Source organism: Thermobia domestica, chromosome 6 (assembly GCF_964235325.1).
Source record: "Thermobia domestica chromosome 6, izTheDome1.hap1.1, whole genome shotgun sequence".
Classification (NCBI taxonomy): Eukaryota; Metazoa; Arthropoda; class Insecta; order Zygentoma; family Lepismatidae; genus Thermobia; species Thermobia domestica.
The window spans coordinates 164,001,888-164,022,130 of NC_137459.1; the positions used below are offsets into that span (position 1 = coordinate 164,001,888).

Below are 20,243 nucleotides of genomic sequence, written 5' to 3' on the forward strand. Positions count from 1 at the left end.
AAAAATAAAGCAGAAAATGCACTTCTACCCACTCGGGGAAGTACTACACCAGGCACGTAAAATACAACCTTATTTATTTTTCCAACATAATTTTCATATTACTTTATTTATTTTATTTTTTTTTAATTTTTTTTTTAATGAAGAGTATAGCGTCGTACAATTTATACGTGCTATGAAATCGAATAATTAGCAGTTTGAATTTAGTTTCCATCTGAAAGTAACATTGCTTGAACATGCTTTAACTACATAGGTGACAATAATGAGTTGAGCGAGAAAATAAAATGCTTTTGTTTTATACCATCTTAGTATAGGGTTTTCCAAACGAAGAAAAGTAAAATAAATTAATATAAAAAGGGTTTTAGAAATATATAAATGTGTGTAACTGGTAGTGATTTGAATTGGAAGAATCTCTTTTTATTTGAACTTTTAAAGTAAATGTTACAAATGTGTTAAAAATGTGAATGATGAAAAGTATTTATTGTCAGTTCGGTAACGCGCTATTGAAAATCCGGTTTAAAGTAGGGTTATGTTTGCTAGCGTCGTAGCACAAAAGTGTGAAAAGTGTTCAATATGTGTAAAACGAGGATAGATAATGTGAAAGTGTTTAAGTTGGACAGAAAGATTCAACAATTGAAAGTATAAGTGTGTGTGTGTGTGCGTTTGTAAAGTGTTTACATAATAAATATACAATTTTATGAACTTTAGACTTTATTTTTCTGTTTATTATAGGATGATTAACTGGAGTTTCCAGTGTCTTATTTTACTGCAGATATAAAATTTATTAATACAGGTTTCTTGGAGCTGCAAGGTTATTGTTATTATTTCAACGAAAGTATCCCAAATGCTCTTCGCTGCATTCATAAGTATATATATATTTTTTGTCTCACTACAGTGTCCGGCCCTCCACAAAATGTGACCGCCTCGTGTAAATTTGACAACATCAGCCACAATAGTTTTATATATGTTACTTGGGATCCACCGACTCGTACCAATGGAAAAATCGTGCATTATAATGTGAGTTGACAATTTATTTTCAGCTTTAAATATTTTCATTCTGCTATATCTATTTTAGTATGTTTAAGGTACAATTTCTTACTTCCCTGTTTGGTGATGTACCGTTGTGCCAATATATATATATAGGTGATTCCACGAAAAAGGGAAATTTTCACTTGGAAAATTTTTGTTCCGTTGATGGTCGCCTATTTCGATAAAAAATATCACATGCACTTACTGCTACTAAGTACATGATAATTAGGTGTTCAGCAGAGCTGAATCTTTATTGGTGTAGTAAATAAAAAATAATAAACTTTTCAGCACCCACGGAGTTGAGACCATTGGTCACGGAGTTGAAAATATCTGTGGAGTGGAGAAACGTGATACATCTGGGTGATAAGTTTTGGTTTATAAGTGATTAAGCTTATAATTTACATAAAAATTGAAATAATTTTCCAATAGTTTTTGTAAGTTAGAATTATTCTCCTTATGTTGAATAAAATTCTAACAAACTAGATGACACGTAATTTGTTATACAAAAATACTCCAGAAAATACTGCAAACATATGAAAATGTATCTAATGAAGGTTCCAAAATTGAGTATATATATGAATATGTGACGTAAATAAGAAAAAAGAAATACACATACACTTATCGAATATTGAAAAAAATATTGCGCTTTCAATATGTTGACTATCATATAGAGAGGACAAACTTTTCACATAAGCTTACGAAACAGACGAAGTAGTCACTAAACCTGTCTATTGTCTACTTCATTTGTTTTCTGAGCTTATGTAAACCGTCCGTCTTCTCTGTGTGATCAAGTCAACAATACTTTTTCAACATTTGGTAAGTGTATTTGTATATTTGGTATATATACAAGGTGGTTCAAAACAATACACACATCGTTTGGGAGCTGATTCCTGACACCAAGATTAGACGAAAAGTATAGACAACTGGGTGCACAAATGCTTCCTTTCGTAGTTATAGGCTGCCGAAAACATGAAAAAAAAAAAAATGAACTTTAAAGGTCCATAGCCTCAAAACTATGAGACCTGCCGTAGTCGGGTCACGACTTCACTTAGGAACTAATATGTGCACTATCCAAAAATATGTTTCAGAATTCTGAGGTACTCACGAAGCAATTTTTATAGAGGGAGTTTGGCTACGGGCGTATAATCTGAAGTACTCACCAACTACTTCTATAAAAGTTGTGGAAGTACCGCAAGATTCTGAAACATGGATATTTGGATAGCGCACATACTAATTCCTAAGTGAAGTCTGACTCGACTACGGTAGGTCCCATAGTTTTATGCTATGGACCTTTAAAGTTCATTTTTTTTCATGTTTTCGGCAGCCTATAACTGCGAAAGGAAGCATTTGTGCACCCAGATGGGTCTATACTTTTTATCTTATCTTGGTGTTAGGAATCACCTCCCAAACGTTGTCGGTATTGTTTTGAAACGCCCTTTATAAAATGACACTAAATGACAGTGTAAGGCACTCATCATTTCTGTTTTCTTTGGATAATTCGATGTCCTTTGTTAAGTAGCCCTCATTTTCCACTCCAATGAAGGAAATGTCTTGAGGAAACAGGGAAGGGCTGTTCTAGTCTACACAGAATGACAACTGCCAACCCTTTTTAAACGTCAGGTTTAGTAGGCCAGGAGAAATTCCTCCCGATCCGCTTCATAAAATTGACTGTCCATATATTGCCCTCAGACTCTTCGACAATCACTGAAAAGAAAACAATTAGTTGATCATAAGATTGAGACGTCAATAGGTTAAAAACAGATACCATCCATCTTGACTGAAGTTTTACCTCCGGCTACCTGACAGCCCCAAATCTGAACTTCCGCGAAACACTCCTTAAATGTGCTAGGGCCCACCAGCCGGCCTTTGAGTGTGAATGACACGTGGTCAGCGTGTCGGCTCCTACGACCGTTGCGATGGTCTGCGCGATCAGGTTTCAGTACATCTCTACTCAAATGAGTTTTTCAATTGCCTCACTGTGCGAAGTAAACACCATTAATTTTTGAGCTTCCACCGGGAAACAAACCCAGAACCACGCACGAAAGGCGAGCATACTAGTCACTAGACCATAAACGAGCTTTATTTCTATCAATATATTGAAAGTACAAATATTTGGAAGAGCATGAGCATAGCAAATACTATAGGATTATCAACTCCGTGAACTTGTCTCAACACCGTGGATTCCTTAGTTTTCAAATGGACATGGAGTTGAGAAAATCGAATATAATTTATCTTTACCGACCCACTTTTTAACCAGTACATGTGAGTAATTGTGTACGAATTCTACGTTAAGGCGTAGGTTCCTCAAGGGAAATAAAGTATATACCATACAAATACATTCAGTAATAAATACCATGGTGTTGAGTATCAATTAATATACGCACCTGCTTTCCACACACAAAAATATTTTTCCTATAGCTTTCAACACGTGCACACAACTTTTTCTGTTCTTCAGTCAAACATGTCTACCTTGTCTTCTTGTGGGTGTTGTCAATGTGGACGACCATGCTATCTGTTGAGAGCAATGATAATTTTTTCTATTGTCATGGAGTTGAGACGAAATAGAGGTGACAGAAACGAAGCATAGTCAAGCTTTCGAAAATAATCGTTATAAAGGTTTACTTTCCACAAAACCGAAACATTGAAGTGTTCTCTTCCATTTAATTACCACTAAATGATGTTTGATTTGCGACTTCAGTTGTAATTTATTGATTAAAATCAGCCAACTGTAGTCTGTGACAGCCCACGGTGTTGAGAAATTGGGTAATAATTCATTTTTTACGTATGTTTCGTGTTATATTTGCAAACTGTTATACATGTCATACCTACTTTGTGACCGTTACTACCAAACAAAATAAAAATGAGGTGATTCTTTCTAGTAGTAGTTTGAAGAAATGCCCGTGACAGAAAATTTCCCTTTTTCGTGGAATCACCCATATATATATATATATATATATATATATATATATATATATATATATATATATATATCAGTACAGAATAGGATATTATTGAATTCAACAACATGTTGATTTCTACAGCGGTATTCAATTCAGTTAACGTACAAACGTGTAGTCGTGATAATTTGTAATTTTATCGATTCTATAGTATTTTTCGGAACATCCCAATGAAGTCCTTCATGTTATTGCGCATTTTAGTGGGAGACTTGATTACAGCTGGGTAGGAAATAAAACTGCTTTCTCATATCTGTAATAACTATTCTTAACTAAAATACGAAAGTCATTGGAAAACTGGAAGCCTTAGTAAGCTTACACCGATGTTAGCTTATCCAAAGTCGTGGAATACGAGGACTTATTTTGTAGAAATGATCGTTGTACTGATAAAGCCAATGTGACTCTATCAAGTCGTGTAAGATACATACAGGGTGTTAATGAACTATACCGACAAACTGAAAGAGGTGATTCCTTACATCAAAATAAGAGAAAAGATTCATATGGACCTGTGGTGAAAAGTGCATAGTTTCAGAGCTAGGGCTGTCCAAAATCGCGAAAAAGCCAAATTTCAAGATGCACTATTTCGAATTCGAGATACTGTGGATGGTGGTCCTTATCAGCGTAAAGGATGTCACGCATACGCAATCCAAAAATGCATATTTCATTAATGTTCAATTGGTGTACAGAGTATTCCGTGTAGAGTGAAATTCCCAGACATGCCATCAACTGAATTTTGAGATATGCTCTGATTTTATGATTGGTTCAAAGTAGGCAAATAATAGCCTTTATAGCAGTGAACACGAAATCATTTGGCGCAATGTCGGAAGTGTTGAGGATCGTCAGCAGCACGGTCTCTCGTACTCAGGAAAACGTATGCTGGGATGTTTTCTTTCACGCTTCTAGTGTGAAGAAAACGTGAATTATACCATGACGAAATACATCACATCACACGTTATTCCGAACACCAAAGAAGATGGAGTTGCCGATTCTTAACATTTGTGACTCCCCTCCGAGGCATTGGATGCCAATTGTTGTCAAGGCTTACCTCCTGTTTACTTTGTACCCTCCTTGAAATCAGGGTATATTTGAAAATTCTATTGAGAGCATATCTGAGAATTACACACTGTAGAGAATACCTTGTACACTTACTGAAAATTGACAAAATATGGAATTTTGGATTGTGTATGCGTAGCTTCTTTTACGCTGATAAGAACCACCATCCACAGTTTCTGGAATTCGAAATGAGGCCTGTTGAAATTTTGCTTTTTCGCGATTTTGGACAGCCCTAGCTCTGAAACTATGCTCTTTTCGCCATAGGTTCATATCAACTTTTTCTCTTATTTTGATGTGAGGAATCACCTGTTACAGTTTGTCGGTATAGTTCACTAACACCCTGTATATATATATATATATATATATATATATAAAACTTGCTATCAGTCGAATGAATATTGAAAGTAAAATGATGCTAATGCGTAAGGCGTGTATCTGTATGGTTTGTTATCAACAAATGCAGTTCTCGATCTTGATTTGTAAGAGTGGATGACAGTGAAATTGTTTTACGATTCCTTTTGCGGATCACGTTGGCTTTGTAGTGGAGAGCTCATCTCTTGTGGGAATAGGTCCTAAATAACTTCCAGGCCTAAGAGTTCGTGGTGAGCATCACCTATCCGATGTACAGAAGTAATACCACCTTGAAGAGTTTTGAGTTTCAACGGCACTTTTGCTGAAGAACGATGAAAGGAGAGAAGACAGTATGGTGATCGTGAAAAAAATTGAATTCGAGATTTCAACAGATTTACGTTTCATGGCCTCTACAACCGAAATAGTGATTTTTTTGGTTGTCATCCGTCTGTACCGTTCAACGTATCCGTATCAAATTTTAAAATCTCAGTTTTTATAAGATTTTCTACGTGTGTTTTTCGAATTTTCTTCTTTTCCCGCAAAATTAAGAGCAGTTTACTGACGGATGAAAATAAGAAATTGCAATTTTCTCGAAAACGGCTCTAACGATTTTGTTCATATTTATTACATCAATATTTTATTAGTAACCCCATAGTCTGGTGTAAGTCGTTGCTCTGCGGAAAAAAAAATCCAAAAGTTTTAGTTTGCTCTTGGGGCTGAGTTTTTCTCCGAGAGCTATCTCAGAAACTATTCAGACAATTTTGTTCGTACTTCATAAATAAATATTACTTTACTAACCTGTGTCATAACTTTGTCCTTAAAAATCCATAAGGGGCACTTTACTCTGTAGGGTGTTTTTTTCCCGGACGATTTTCTCATATACGACTCAGGGAGTTGTGCCCATATTTCATAAATAAACAATTCTCTAACAACTCTACTTATTACATGAATAACTTCTCGTGAAAAAATCCACAAGGAATAGTTTGTTGTTGAATTATATATATAGTTTTCCAAAAGCATATACTATAATTTGTTTATATTTTGCAAATAAATGATCTCGTAATAATTACAGGATAATACAATTCAATTTTAGAAGTGAGAGCGACAAAATTTATTGCGGTGGTCCGTACCTTTTATTTTATTTATTTTTTTCTGTGGAACTGAAAATTGGTTATAGCTTCATCAGAATTTTCTGATTCTGTGCTAAGGTGGCTGTTTTTTATATATGCTATATTTTAGGTTTACTATTCTGCAATTTCAGCTTTGAAACCAATATATGTGTGTTACGTTCTGGGATCAAAGGCGGTATTGATTTCTTTTGGAAAATTCTTGTAGAGCCATTGACCAAAGAAAATGTATATATTTTAGTGTATATATCGTTTATAAACTCTGTTTATTTCTCACAGACTGTACAAATACTTGGTAATTGTATTTTCTTCTGGTTAGAACAATAAACATAAATAAATGTAGCATTTGTAAATACTTGTATTGTCAGAGAATTTTATCTTTTGGCAGCAGGATAATGTCTATTAACTGATGTAATGTCATTATTCGTGTAATATTACTGTAATATAAAGTATTTTTGTTATAGGTTATTATAGAAGGTGAAGCAAGCTTTCGAAATGAAAGAGGAACGTTCGTAACAATGACTTATGGTCCGAAGGCAAAAAACGTTGACGGGAAAGGGAATAATGCCAGATTTGATGGTCTTCCTCCTAATACAAATTATACAATTAAAGTAAGTATAATATGTGAAGTTCGCTTTTCGAAAAAGAAGAAAAAAAAAAATCACAGACCTTTAGAATATAAATTGTATGTATTCGTAAAGTGTTGGTAATTTTGAAGTATAGGTAAAATTTCCCAAGTTTCTTGACTAGAAATGTTCAAAATTCTGCGTAAATTCTAAACAATCTCACATTTATCATACTGATTTGTCACTGCTCAATGCGTTTTCTGTGTATTTATCATTAAAGAACTGTACATGTTTTTGCATAACTCTAATTGTCCATATCTTCGTTCAGCTTGTAGAACACGTATTCTGTAAACAATTATATTACCTTAACATTGAATATGCTTCAAGCTCTTTTTTCTAAAATAAAGACAAATTCTGACCAAAGCATACACTATCTAATAAATGATAGCGTTACAGTTTCGGCAAAGTATATTTTCCTTCATCAGATACATTATCAAACAGATTTCATAATTTGTCTGATGAAGGCAGAGATACTTTCCCGAAACAGTAGCGCTATTATTTATTAGATAGTATATACAAGAACTTACAAAGCTAAAATGAGTGGCACCCTTCTTTCTGTAACATACTGAATTCCATACAGCAGTATTATTAATAAAGTAAACAGCTTCAGTAGATATTCGATATTGAAATATTTATATAGTATTGTCCATTTTAAGCACTTCCGTCCGAGCTCTGTATTCTTGATCCCAACAGGCACTTTCAGCATATTACGTAGTGGAAATAATTTTTACACCTTGTAAGTTCGTTTTTCATAGTTTGTTTTTGTTTATGTTCTAGCGACGAAAGAAGAAAAGAAAGTATGGTGATTGTAGAAAAAAAAAAATCGAATTCGAGATTTCAGCTGATGTATACCTTTCGTGGCCCATACATACCGAAAAAAAAAAATGTTTTTTCAACATCTGTCCGTCTGTTAGTTTGTTCGTCAGTTCGCCCTGATGTACTCACCTTCAACGTATCTCAATCAAGTTTTAAACTTAAAAAGTTTTTATGTGATCTTTCAGGGGGGGAGGGGATTGTCGAATTTCCTTCCTATCCCTAAAAATTAAGGTACTTAAGGTATAAAAAAATTCCGATTTTCTCAAAAATGACTCCAATGATTTTGTTTATATTTCATAAATTAATTTTTCAAGAATAGTCTCATCATGTAGCATTTCATTTCCCTGGGAAGAATCGAGAAAGTGTAATTTATTCTTGGGATAAGTTTTCTGTCGGACGATTTCCTCAAAAACGACTCTGGCGATTTTGTTCATATTTCACAAATAAATATTTAATTATTAAGCTGACATTATGGCATAACTCATTTGACCTGAAAAGGTCTACGAGAGAGTTTATTTCTGGATTTTTTTTTCCGGACAATTTTCTCAAAAAGTACTCAAACCATTTTGTTCATACTTCATAAATAAAATTTCATTAGTACAACTACAATATTGTGTAAATTATTCCTTACGAAAAAAAAAAAAAAAGTCAAAAGAGGTAATTCACTCTTGAGGATGACTTTCTTTCCAGACTACTTTCTCAGAAAGTGGGCCTTGTGGATGGCAAACATCGGGTTCACAGGTTTCTTCGGGGTTCGTCCTTTTCCTCTCACTTTATTCATTCCACATTTGCATTCATTTCTCATCATCACCATCTCCTTTAGCCTAGCCGGCATAATCGTGGGACGTAAAACTTAAAGATTTCATTTACTTTCTCAGAAACTGCTCAGACGATTTTGTTTAATTTCGTAAATATTTCATTATTATTTATGTAATATTGCATGAATCATTCCCATGAGCATATGCACAAGAGGTAGTGTACTTTTTTTTTTTTTTTTTTTTTTTTTTTTTTGACAACGTTGTCAAATACCACTCATGCAGTTTTGTTGTTATTTCGTAAAGAAATGTTCATTAATAACCCTAACATATGGTATAAGCCATTTCTTATGAAAAAATCTACAAGGAGTAATTTACTTTTAGGGATGAGTTTTCATTGGGTAAAGTTTTCCTATAATACCTCATAATTCTTTTTGTATTTCACAATAAAATATTTCATTAATAACTACAGCACAACATGATTTAGTTTAAGAAATTGGAACGAGAAAATTTAGTGCAGTAGCTCGTAACTTCTATCTTGTTCTGTTTGGTTGATATTCAAGCATTTTTTATGTCATAGTGTCATATTTATGGTATATATACATGTATTGTTGAATTCATTAAATTACATGTTTTATTTTTTGGGGTGACAGTATCAAATTGAAAGTAAAGAACAATATCCCATATCTGGTTCTAGATGATGAAACATACACACATGCTATTTACAGGCAAAATTCTCGTCAATTAAATAAATTATAGTGCATCCATCGATAGCCAGCACATTTTTTTGAATACTATCTTCTTCTGCTAAACCTTTTTCCAGGTACGCTGAGGTCGGTTTTTCGGATTGCTGTTTTCCACTTGTTTCTCTCTTGTGTTATATCCACTGGGACATCACATTGCACCATATCGTTCTTCACACAATTTCCCCACTTCCTCTTTAATCGACCTCGCTCTCGTTTCCCAGGTCTATATCATCCTGATGAGCTGCATATTCCGAAGATCATCTTCTATGTCCAAACCATCGGAATCTACTTTCTTGTTTTCTGCTACAGATCATACCTTTACTGTTTCTCGGATAACTTCATTCTTAATTCTGTCCTTTCACATTACTTCACACATGCACAGCAGCATCATCTCTGCAACATGTAACTTCTGTTCCTTTTTCTTCTTCGTCCTCCAACGTTCCTCTCCGTATAGTGGTAGGTCTCATACTGTTTTGTGTACCTTTCCTTTAAGGCGTATTGGCACCCTACGGTCACAATATTCCTGCGGCCCCTCTCCATTTTGTCTAACCGCTGTTAATTCTGCTGTTTACATTTTCTTCTGTTCCTGCTTTTTCCTGTAATATTGATCCCAAGTACTTGAATTCCTTCATCATTATCACCTCTTCTTCGTCCAGTCGTACTTTTGTATTTTCACTTACATTTTTGCTGAATGGTCAATACAAATATTCAATCTTGACTTTACAAGGTTTGTCCCAAAAGTTCCCTGAATTATTTTTTTAAAAATCATTTATTCAATATCAGTTTACAATGTTTTAAGTTTACAATATTTACAATATCAGTTTACAATTTTTTCAGAACTTTTCAAAGTATTCTCCCCCTCCTTTGATGCACCGTCGCCAACGCTTCACCCAATCATTGAAGGCGTCCTGGAAGTCATCAATGGGAATCTCCTTCAATGAGGTCGTCGTGGCTACTTTTACCGCCTCGTGGCACTTCAACAAACACTGTTTCTTCATCTCACTCGTCAGGACTTTTGGTACCATTTTCGCGCAGATTTTCCTCATTTGAAGACCCTCCGTTTAAATGCGATCAACGATTGTTTTGGGTATTCCACACTCCTCTCTAATCATCTGAACATTTGTCGGACATTGTCCAAAACTTGACGCATTTTTTGCACCGAGTCGTCCGTTTGTGATGTCAACAGGCGTCCCGAGCGGTCGTCATCGTTGACGGAGTCTCGACCTTCCCGAAACCGCTTGTGCCACATGAAAGTTTGGCTTTTTTCATCGCCTCGTTACCATAGGCTTTCCGAAGCATTTCGAGTGTCTCCGTCCAGTTTTTACCCAGTTTCACACAAAATTTGGTTGCATAACGCTGCTCCAAAAGCTGGTCAATATTTTGCTCAACGAAGCTGCAGTGCATACCTCTGCGCGGAACGTGACCCTGCCTCTACTATTGCCCGCAGGCGACTGATACCGGTTTCATTTCCAAGCTATAAGATGTATGTGTTTGAAACACACAGTGTCCACCAAATAAAATACCTTGGCACTATCATACGCTTTCTCTAGGTCGTTGATAACAATTTGGAGAATCTGGAGGTCCTTCTGGTATTCTCTGTACTTTTCCATTAGCGTTCTCTTTCCATTTTCCTCCTCTACCATAGTCACAGGCCGAACAAATCTCTGATTCATGGGTAGATTTTCTGAAGTTTCTCTCAGATTTTTTTAACCCTCCTATGGCCCTTCATATCTACACACACGCGGGGTCTATTTGACCCCAATTGTTTAATTTGTCATAAGGGCATGCAAACATGAGAGACTAAATAATAGTTAATCTAATATCTTAAGGTGGCTTAATAATAATAATAATAATAATAATAATAATAATAATAATAATAATAATAATAATAATGAAAAAGAAGAAGAAGAAGAATATAATATTAGACATTGGGGTGAATATGACCCCAACGTCTGGCGTGTTACTTTTTATTTAACAACGTTATTTAAAATAATTAACTTTTAATATTTGCATTATATAATTAACTAGACTAAATCGAGGAATACTAAAGTAATCAGTAACTGAAAACATCGTACAATGAAATTGTTTAAGAAATAGATGTCAGTTGGGATCATATTGACTCCAAGGCCATAGGAGGATTAATTGAGAAGTTCCGGAAAATATTTATTCCAAAGTTAGTTCATCTTCTCACTTGTTATAACCTCGTTATTTTCATCCTTGAAACAGTACACATGCGAAATATCTTTCTTTTGCCTCTCTCGTACCTCCGAATTCCTGCAAATCATCTTTATCCCTCTTTCGTTTCCAAGTTACTCTACAACTCATCATAAGGCCTGACTTTTGGTATACTAACTGCCTTTTTGGCATTCTTCTTCGCTTTTTGTAATCCTTCAGGTCTTGTTGATTGCTGGAATTCTGTCTTTTTTTTGTTTCGTTTCTTTCTTTTCTTCACAGCTGGTTGAATTCTTTACCTAAAAGGCCTCTTCTTTTTCCCACAACTTTTCTGCCTTTCTCCCTGAATGCTACTGATACTCTGGTCCAGTCCTCTTCTACTTGCACCTCTTCTTCTTTTGCTTGCGATGTTCTAATTTCTTTTCGTATTTTTTCACTAAGCAGTTAGCGTATGCGTCATTGGCATGGAAAACCCAAGTGGCTCGGGAGCTCACACTTCTAAGTTGGGAAAGAATCAGAAGGTAAACTTATATGTACTAGGTCAGCTCTTCGTTAACGTTTTGCCTTCAAAATCAAGAAAATTAATCTGATTTGAATTGATTGTCAGTTTAGGGTCCCTTTCAGCAGCGAGGATATACGAGACGTGGAATCCGCAGCGAGACTTAACGTGGAATGCGAATCGCATGAGCTTCCTCCGGGAATCGAATCCGGGTCTCTCACGTCAAAGGTGGAAAATTAATCTGAGAGCGAAATTTAATCCCCGACGTATCTTCTGGAAAGAGGGAGTAGTGTACTTATTTTCGAAACAATAATGATAATAGTGCTCCTTCGTAGCTTGAGCGTGGTCCCTGGTGCTATTTCCAGTGAGGGTACTTGGCTGGAATAAAAACTTAAATTTTAATTCGCATTCCACCTTAAACGTTGATCCTTTCTCATATAGAGGGGACAAAATTCCAAGCAACTTACGGACCAATCAATAATAAAATATCCAAATTGAATTCCGGCAACAGTTGACTGTGACGTGTGTGTACACCCAGTCTTCGTTCAGCAGGGCCTGTTTTAAAGTTCTTGCGAGAAAGCGTGGTCTCACTGGTCGAATGCTTTGATGGTTCATTTAAATAGAAGCTCTGCCTGGCAGTCTTTCTCATTTTCCATTGTTATTTTCAGTGTAAAATGGCTTCTTTAATTGTATCTGCGACCTTGTTAATAAGTAAATAATGAAAAAATGGTAGTGTCCTCTTAAATTGGTGACATATTAGACTAGCAGATGTCTCTGCATGCTTACGTGGGCAATATTTTGTGTCCGTTCTTCTATTTTCTTCTTTTTTTGCGGCTCCCTACATTCATGCAGGTAAATTACATTCATATACTACGCTACAATAAAACATTCAACGATTTTGTGACTTCGCATTCAGAGTTTGAAAAGAAGCATGTAATGATATCGACCTCCATCGGGGTTTAATAATAATAATAATAATAACCTGGAATTACGTGTGAGATCCCAGAAACGGATCTCTCTTGTGTGTAATACAGCATCGTATACTCACGTGCGAAATGAATGATGATGATGGAATCGAATTGTCTGGTTTTCTGTAATTTACATTGATTAGCACATTAATTTTGTCAGTTGTACGTTGTATTTATGTTAGAAGATGGTCTTCAGCAGAGTTTTGCACTTCTGGAGCAGGCTCGATTCATAGAACTATTTTGTTATTTGCCTGATGGAACTACGGAAGGTTTAAGCAGAATGACTACTTGAGATGAGCTTGACTTGTTCACTCATACATCTACCTAATTCTTACATCACGCAGACTTTGGCTCAGTCTCGTAATGTAAATGCTTTGTTTTTATTGTTAAAGGAAGCTGAATATGGTCGGTAATGCGTGCTGTTTTATTGTGAGTGTTAAATGAATACATAAATTTAATACTAACTTCTGTGAATTTTACTGACATTATTTCTCTGATCCTCAGGTCTCTGGTGTAACCAGTAGTCGTCACAACGGCGAGGAAACAAGAGTTACTTGCGAAATGCCGCCTACAGTACCAGATAAAGAAAAAATCCCTCGTTTTAATTGGGGCAGAATTCAGGACCAAGGAAAATGGATGTTTAAATTGTTTCTTACACGTGTATCGGAACGGAATGGACCAATTTGTTGTTACAGGTATAACATTTATTATTATATTTTATTATTATTTTTTATCGTCCTTCGTTTGATTTTCCTTGAAAGATCAAAGGCATTAGAAATCGTACGAGTTCAGCCGAACTTATCCGATCGGAATCAAAGTTGGCATCATGGTGGACCTTGATTATAAGCGTGTGAAATACTATATTGTACAACCTTAGTGTTCCCGAGTTGTAGATGTCAAATATTGCGTCATACTTTCGAAAATAGAAGCCAATACGCCGAATTCATCAGATCAGGAACACATTTCGCATGGTGGCAGTAGTTGATCTATATACTATATAGGTATGTGCAATATTTGTGTTGTATAAACACGTTTGAAATATTATGTGCTGGCTTTAAATTCCCGAGTTATGGGCCGTCAACTTTTCCGCCATATTTTCGAAAATTAAATCCCATATATACACCTAACTCATCCACTGGGGACCAAATTTGGCATGGTCGTAGATCTTGACCTGCTTTTATGAGCGTGAAGAAGGCTTTGAGTTTCCGAGTTACGCTCAATCGAATTTCTAAATCAATTAATTAGACATAATAAGAATATAATAAATACCGTCTAAATAGCAATTAAAGGTCAGTCTTGGACAGAAAAATGAAAATCAAATGGAGCGATTTTTTAAAATTTTATTTATTTATTTATTTATTTATTTATTTTTACGACTATGCTTATTTCACCTGTGAATTAGGAACAGTGCTATAATCATATTAACCAGGAGAGGACACTAAACTTTGTAAAATTGCAACCTAACCAAACACTGTAATAGGAAAAAACACATTGACAAACCTCTCTAAAGCGGACACTCTCTAGTACGGACACAGACAGTCTTTTCTGTCTAGTATAGGTATTGTTCACCTCCGTATTACGGACACTTTGTCTAGAAATAATTTGAAAAGTACCGTAAACTTAAAGTTTAGGACCAATACGGACACCATACACGTGTCATAAAGCATTGTGACAACATTTTGCCTCCTGAACTGTCTGATCAGCAACTCAGATGTCCTTTGCCTGCATTCGACTCCCATCCAACCTGTTTTACACGCCAAAGCGATTGACAGTTGACCGCCGTTTGGGATGACACGTCATTCTACTATCCCGCTCTAATTTCTAACCAAGCAGAATACCAGTTTGGTATTTTTTTCCAGCGGGTGCGCATATTGTCTCAAAAAAGACACTACTGGATTGCAATTTAATCCACAAATTAACTAACATACCGAAAATGTAGTAAGTAGTGATAAGTGTAAAGTGCAGAAACCTATAACCTCGAACATCGAGTATTGAATGGCGGAGGGTAATGCAAGTATAATAACATTTTTGTAATATTCGTAAATACATGATTCATGCAAAAATATTTTTTGTAATTGCATATTGCCTTGTTTACTAATTTATGTAAGAAAACTATTAAAACCTCTCTATAGCGGACAATTTTTAATTCCCCACGGCTGTCCGTTTTATAGAGGTTTCACTGTATTATTATTATTATTTTGGGTTAAAAGCAGTAAGAGACCTTTGTAGTTTAGAAGTAGTGTGCTCACTTCTGAGGTGTTAGTTTCCATACATGAATTTTGTTCACACCATGCTAGCTTTTTGTAGTGTATTTCCCTTTCGTGCTACTTTATCCTTTTCACAATATTTTGCCGTTATTCGTTTGAATTTATTACCGTTCTCCTGAATACATGGAGCTGTAGGATAATTAAGCTTAAGAATTCATTCAAAAAATGACAAATGCCTGACCAAAAAATTTATTTTATTGCCTATGTAGTCATGTAATGCCAGCTTCCAATATAAATCCCAGGCTTATCAAAAACAAATTTTAAAAAGTGCAGTGCATCGAGAGCTCTTTTCACAGACTAATAAAGAATGTTCAGTCCAGAGTTGTATCGTGTATTGTATTTACGAGAGGCACAAATGTGAAACATTTTTAGTATTGTGTCCCACTTCGTAAGAATGGTAATGAACATGCACGTACCTGCTCAAGCTCTAAATTTCCTGCCCTATTTTAATGAAACATAGTAGCATATATGTGATTGTAAATATGTTTCAAATTCTTGTTTTGTTTGAAATTGTATATCATACTTCTAAACGCATTTTTCAGAAGCGCATTTTAGCTGATAGTAGGAGTTCTTTAAACATTCAGCTTAAGCGAATTTCTTCGTGTTAATTTAAGTTTTTTTTTCTTTTTCCTTTTTTTAAAATTATATGTTTACTTGTGTGTCAATAGGGTGGTGGTTGTAAGGCTGAAACCTCAGCAAAGTGTGGCTGATTTACCCGAGCCAGAGAATATTACGATATCTTCGTATGAAGATGTTCATTCTAATAAAAATGGTGGAGCATACATTGCAGAGATGTTTGAAAGGTATGTACTCTCTACAACAACTCACATTATTTGTGTAGTATTTTGTATGAATACCAACAGTTCTTTGTAGTATTCAAACTAAATGTCATTGTTAGGGATGCTGTTGTGCATATATATATATAATAAATGTAGTCTTAAACGTTTATTCTTACACGAATATTGTTCTACTTGTACGAACCATGTGAAGTATCTGTACCCCTAAATACAGATTAGGAGTATTATTCCTGTATTATTGCTTCCATTCTTTCAATTAGACGATTTATACATATACGTTTCTTTGATTAATATTCAAATTAATTCGATTAATCGGTTATATTTTGGTTGTTGCGGTTACTTATTATATACACGCAGTCGACTCCGGATTTACCGGGGGCAGCTTAACCGGTGCTCGCCAAAGAAAGAGAAGATTTATATCCATTGCAAGAATCATCAGCAGGCATGCTAGGGAGAGAAAGAGAGAGATAACAAACATGGAATTTGACAATGAGATTCAAGTTGGGATCGACTTTTTAGGGCTCACCGACTCTTCCTCCTTACCTTTTTATTTATTTTTTTATTATTATTATTATTTTATTGCATCAAGTAACAGTGAGAGGAAAGTGGGTGAAGCTGGGGAGCAGTCAACTGGAAAGTTCACGCACAGAGCTGCTTCATCACATCGAGTGTCAAAGTGACGCTGCGCAAGATAAGATCATCATTAAAAAAAAAAGAAAAAAATGTTGGAGTTATTTTTTATACGTATTTCTATTTTGTTTGTTGATACAGTTGATGATTTGAAACGTGCTTAAAGCACAGTTCCTTAAAATATAGTACAGGCAAATTAGCATGCAGCTTTTTTTTTTCTATTCATTATATAGTGGTTATTTATCTTTCTGGGCATCTTCCGCTTTAATACTCCGGTAAATCGAGAGTCAACTGTGTATCATATATATATATATATATATATATATATATATATATATATATATATGAGAGAGAGAGAGTTTTCCGATTCAGAATGGATTCGGAGATAAGAAGAATCGTATTTGGCGTATGTAATGCCCTTGAGAAATTTATTTGTATATTAGGTACCACTTCGTGTCAACTTTTCCATTTCTCGTACTGTTTCCATTCTATCAATTCTTACATTCTTGTTAACTTTCATTGATTATCGGTCTCTTTTAGACTGCAAGCAATCACCGTTACCGATGAGCTAAACACAGGGTAGTACAATTAAAGCGAAGGGAATCTTTAACAGACATAACACTGTTCATCAAATTTTAATCGATGGTCTGTAAATTCTTTAATTTTGCGATTTTTATTTTCATTTGAGCGTGGTGTGAAGTATATACTTAGTTCTACTTTTGTAGAATTGCCCCCCCCCCCAAAAAAAAAATGTACAAAAGTATCAGTATGTTTCCCAATGTAATTAGAATGAAAATGTGAAAACATTGAACCAAAATCCTTGTAAGAAGCTATAGTTGAGGTTATTCACATTTATTTGATTTTAATGTGATGTTTGGATAGAATTAAGGAATTGTACTAACCTACAGAGTTCTATGACCTTACACATTAATATTAAAATGAACAAATTAATGTACGTAATATGAGTCGGATAGTGGTAGTAGAACAAATTTGTGAAATGTTCCAGAACAGAAGATTAAACAGTAATGTTCAGGATAAACATTAACAATGCAGTAATGACAAATTCAATATTAACCTTAAAATTTAGGAAAATATGTATGTACAAATATCCCTTTTTTCTCTATGCATGCACGATGATCATGAAACATTACCGGTATAGTGAAATAAGAACTCTCACGTGATACAAATAAAACTGAAAATGTTGACAGGAAGAGCAGTACGATGCAATTTAAAAGTTCAGATCAGCTACTTTTCAATGTAGATAAAAGTTGAAATCTCTATACATGATTGATTCCTATTGGGTTTATTTTGAGCGTTTTCGCTTAGCTTGTGTTTTATAGGTGATACCTGGAGCATCCTAGCAATAGTCCAATATTAGTTGACCAACATGGTAGGATTCCACTTTCCTGCATATCTTTTCTCCGTTACCGCAGTATCTTAAAAGCTTGCCATGTTCATCACTTACTGTGCAATACTCATGAAATAAATCTAGATGTGAATGAAGAAAGTGGAATTTCAGGGACATATTGCAGCCGAGTTTTTCGTAGTACAACTTCATACAAATTATTTGTAATGTGTTACTCGGTGTCTTGCCAAGAACTGTGAACAAACACTGTTTAAGCTTTCCCACGTAGCTTTCTCATCACATTCCGGTATTCATAGAATTATTGTTCACTGAATAGCTGTCAAAACTATGGGTATCTTAAAAGCTTGCCATGTTCATCACTTACTGTGCAATACTCATGAAATAAATCTAGATGTGAATGAAGAAAGTGGAATTTCAGGGACATATTGCAGCCGAGTTTTTCGTAGTACAACTTCATACAAATTATTTGTAATGTGTTACTCGGTGTCTTGCCAAGAACTGTGAACAAACACTGTTTAAGCTTTCCCACGTAGCTTTCTCATCACATTCCGGTATTCATAGAATTATTGTTCACTGAATAGCTGTCAAAACTATGGGCCTATAAAAAATGCCCTCCTTATGTTTGCCGTCACTTAATTGAGAGAATTTTTCTCTTAAATACTTGTAAGCATCCCCATCGTTGTTCATATTCTTAACCAAACATTTCATAAGACCTAATTTTATGTGAGCTGGGGAAGTAAAATTCGTTTAGGATCTACAGGTGGTCCATGTTGCATGTTTCTGAGGTCTGGCTGAAAAGTTTCCCTAGTACGCCAGTCACTTTTCCAGTAATGAGAGGCAAGCTCTCTACTATCCCATTCACAAATAAAGCAACAGTATTTTGTATAACCTAACTGCATACCTAGCAACAGCGATATTACTTTAAGATCACCACAAATGAGCTCCTGGAAGTGATAATATTTAATGGCTCGCAATAAACGTTTCAAGTTTTCATAAGGCATTAGGATCGTAATTAATTCTGAGAGGCTGTTTATGTCTCTGTCCATGTTGAGGCTGTTTATGTCTACACATACCACAAGTGCCTCTTTCATGGTAAAGAAATGAAGTGAAATTCTTCTCTCTGTTCCGATACACTGAAATATTTACTTCTTCCTGCAATAAATTCCATTGCTGTAACCGTGTTGTCGCTGGAGTTTCAACTTTGCTTTTTAAGAGATCCAAATCCCTAATTAGTTCATATAGCTCTTCTTGAGTTAGTATGTATTACTGTGTACTGGTAACATGAAAGTACTTCCACAACAAATTCAAAGCTCTCCGAAGTACTTGGTTCGCAATGCTCAATTTCTTGATCATCATCAGTGGAGACACGATTTTGTAGTAAATAAAAATTCGCAATTTCGTTATAAAAAATACGCGTAAAACGGGATAAAATCGTGAATAAAAATTCAATGTAAGAGCACTATTTTCCTTGGCAATTACAATTAGTTACCTTTTATTTCACCTTAATTTCCACTCATTAATCACCATGATACGAGCTTATGCATGAATATATCAAACAATATTTGAGTTTTTAAAAATAACACTAAGCATCCTCACTGAATAAAAGTATCATTTAAAGAAAGAAAAAAAAACACACACACAGAACATTAATAGAAAAAAAAAATAACTTTGGTGTTCACAGTTTACTTATGCAAATAACACTTGAGCATTGTTTCAATGTTTTCTGGTGTTAAATTTGTTCTTTTGTCGGTAAGTATGTCATTGTAAGAAGAGAGAGCCCTCTCCACATCAACATTCGAAACTGATATGTACACTCATGTCCAAATGATTGTCGCATATCTATAACTGTCTTCTTGTAAGACATAATTTGATAATGCTTTTGTAGGATACTTTTAATACTGATACTATGTATATAATCGGGAAATGAATATTTGTGGTAAATTTCATAGGGAAAGAATTATACGAAAATTAGTATGAGTTAAACAAAAATGTTGCTAAATAGACAAGAAAGTTTTATTTTTGTTTTATTGTTCTTATTTACTGCTCTTTTGACATGAAATTTGTTAGAAATACGGGGCAAATTCGTTATC

General features: G+C 34.9%; 1 protein-coding gene across 3 annotated transcripts in view; it reads left to right on the top strand.

Moving 5' to 3' along the window:
• Ptp69D (Protein tyrosine phosphatase 69D) overlaps positions 1-20,243 on the top strand; it is a 150,060-nt gene that overhangs the window by 59,204 nt on the left and 70,613 nt on the right. For all 3 annotated transcript variants that reach the window (XM_081762316.1, XM_081762318.1, XM_081762317.1), the window contains exons 10-13: positions 893-1,014; positions 6,976-7,122; positions 13,598-13,788; positions 16,029-16,163. In XM_081762316.1, the coding sequence (XP_081618442.1) occupies positions 893-1,014; positions 6,976-7,122; positions 13,598-13,788; positions 16,029-16,163 (595 nt within the window). The remainder of the gene's footprint in view (positions 1-892; positions 1,015-6,975; positions 7,123-13,597; positions 13,789-16,028; positions 16,164-20,243) is intronic.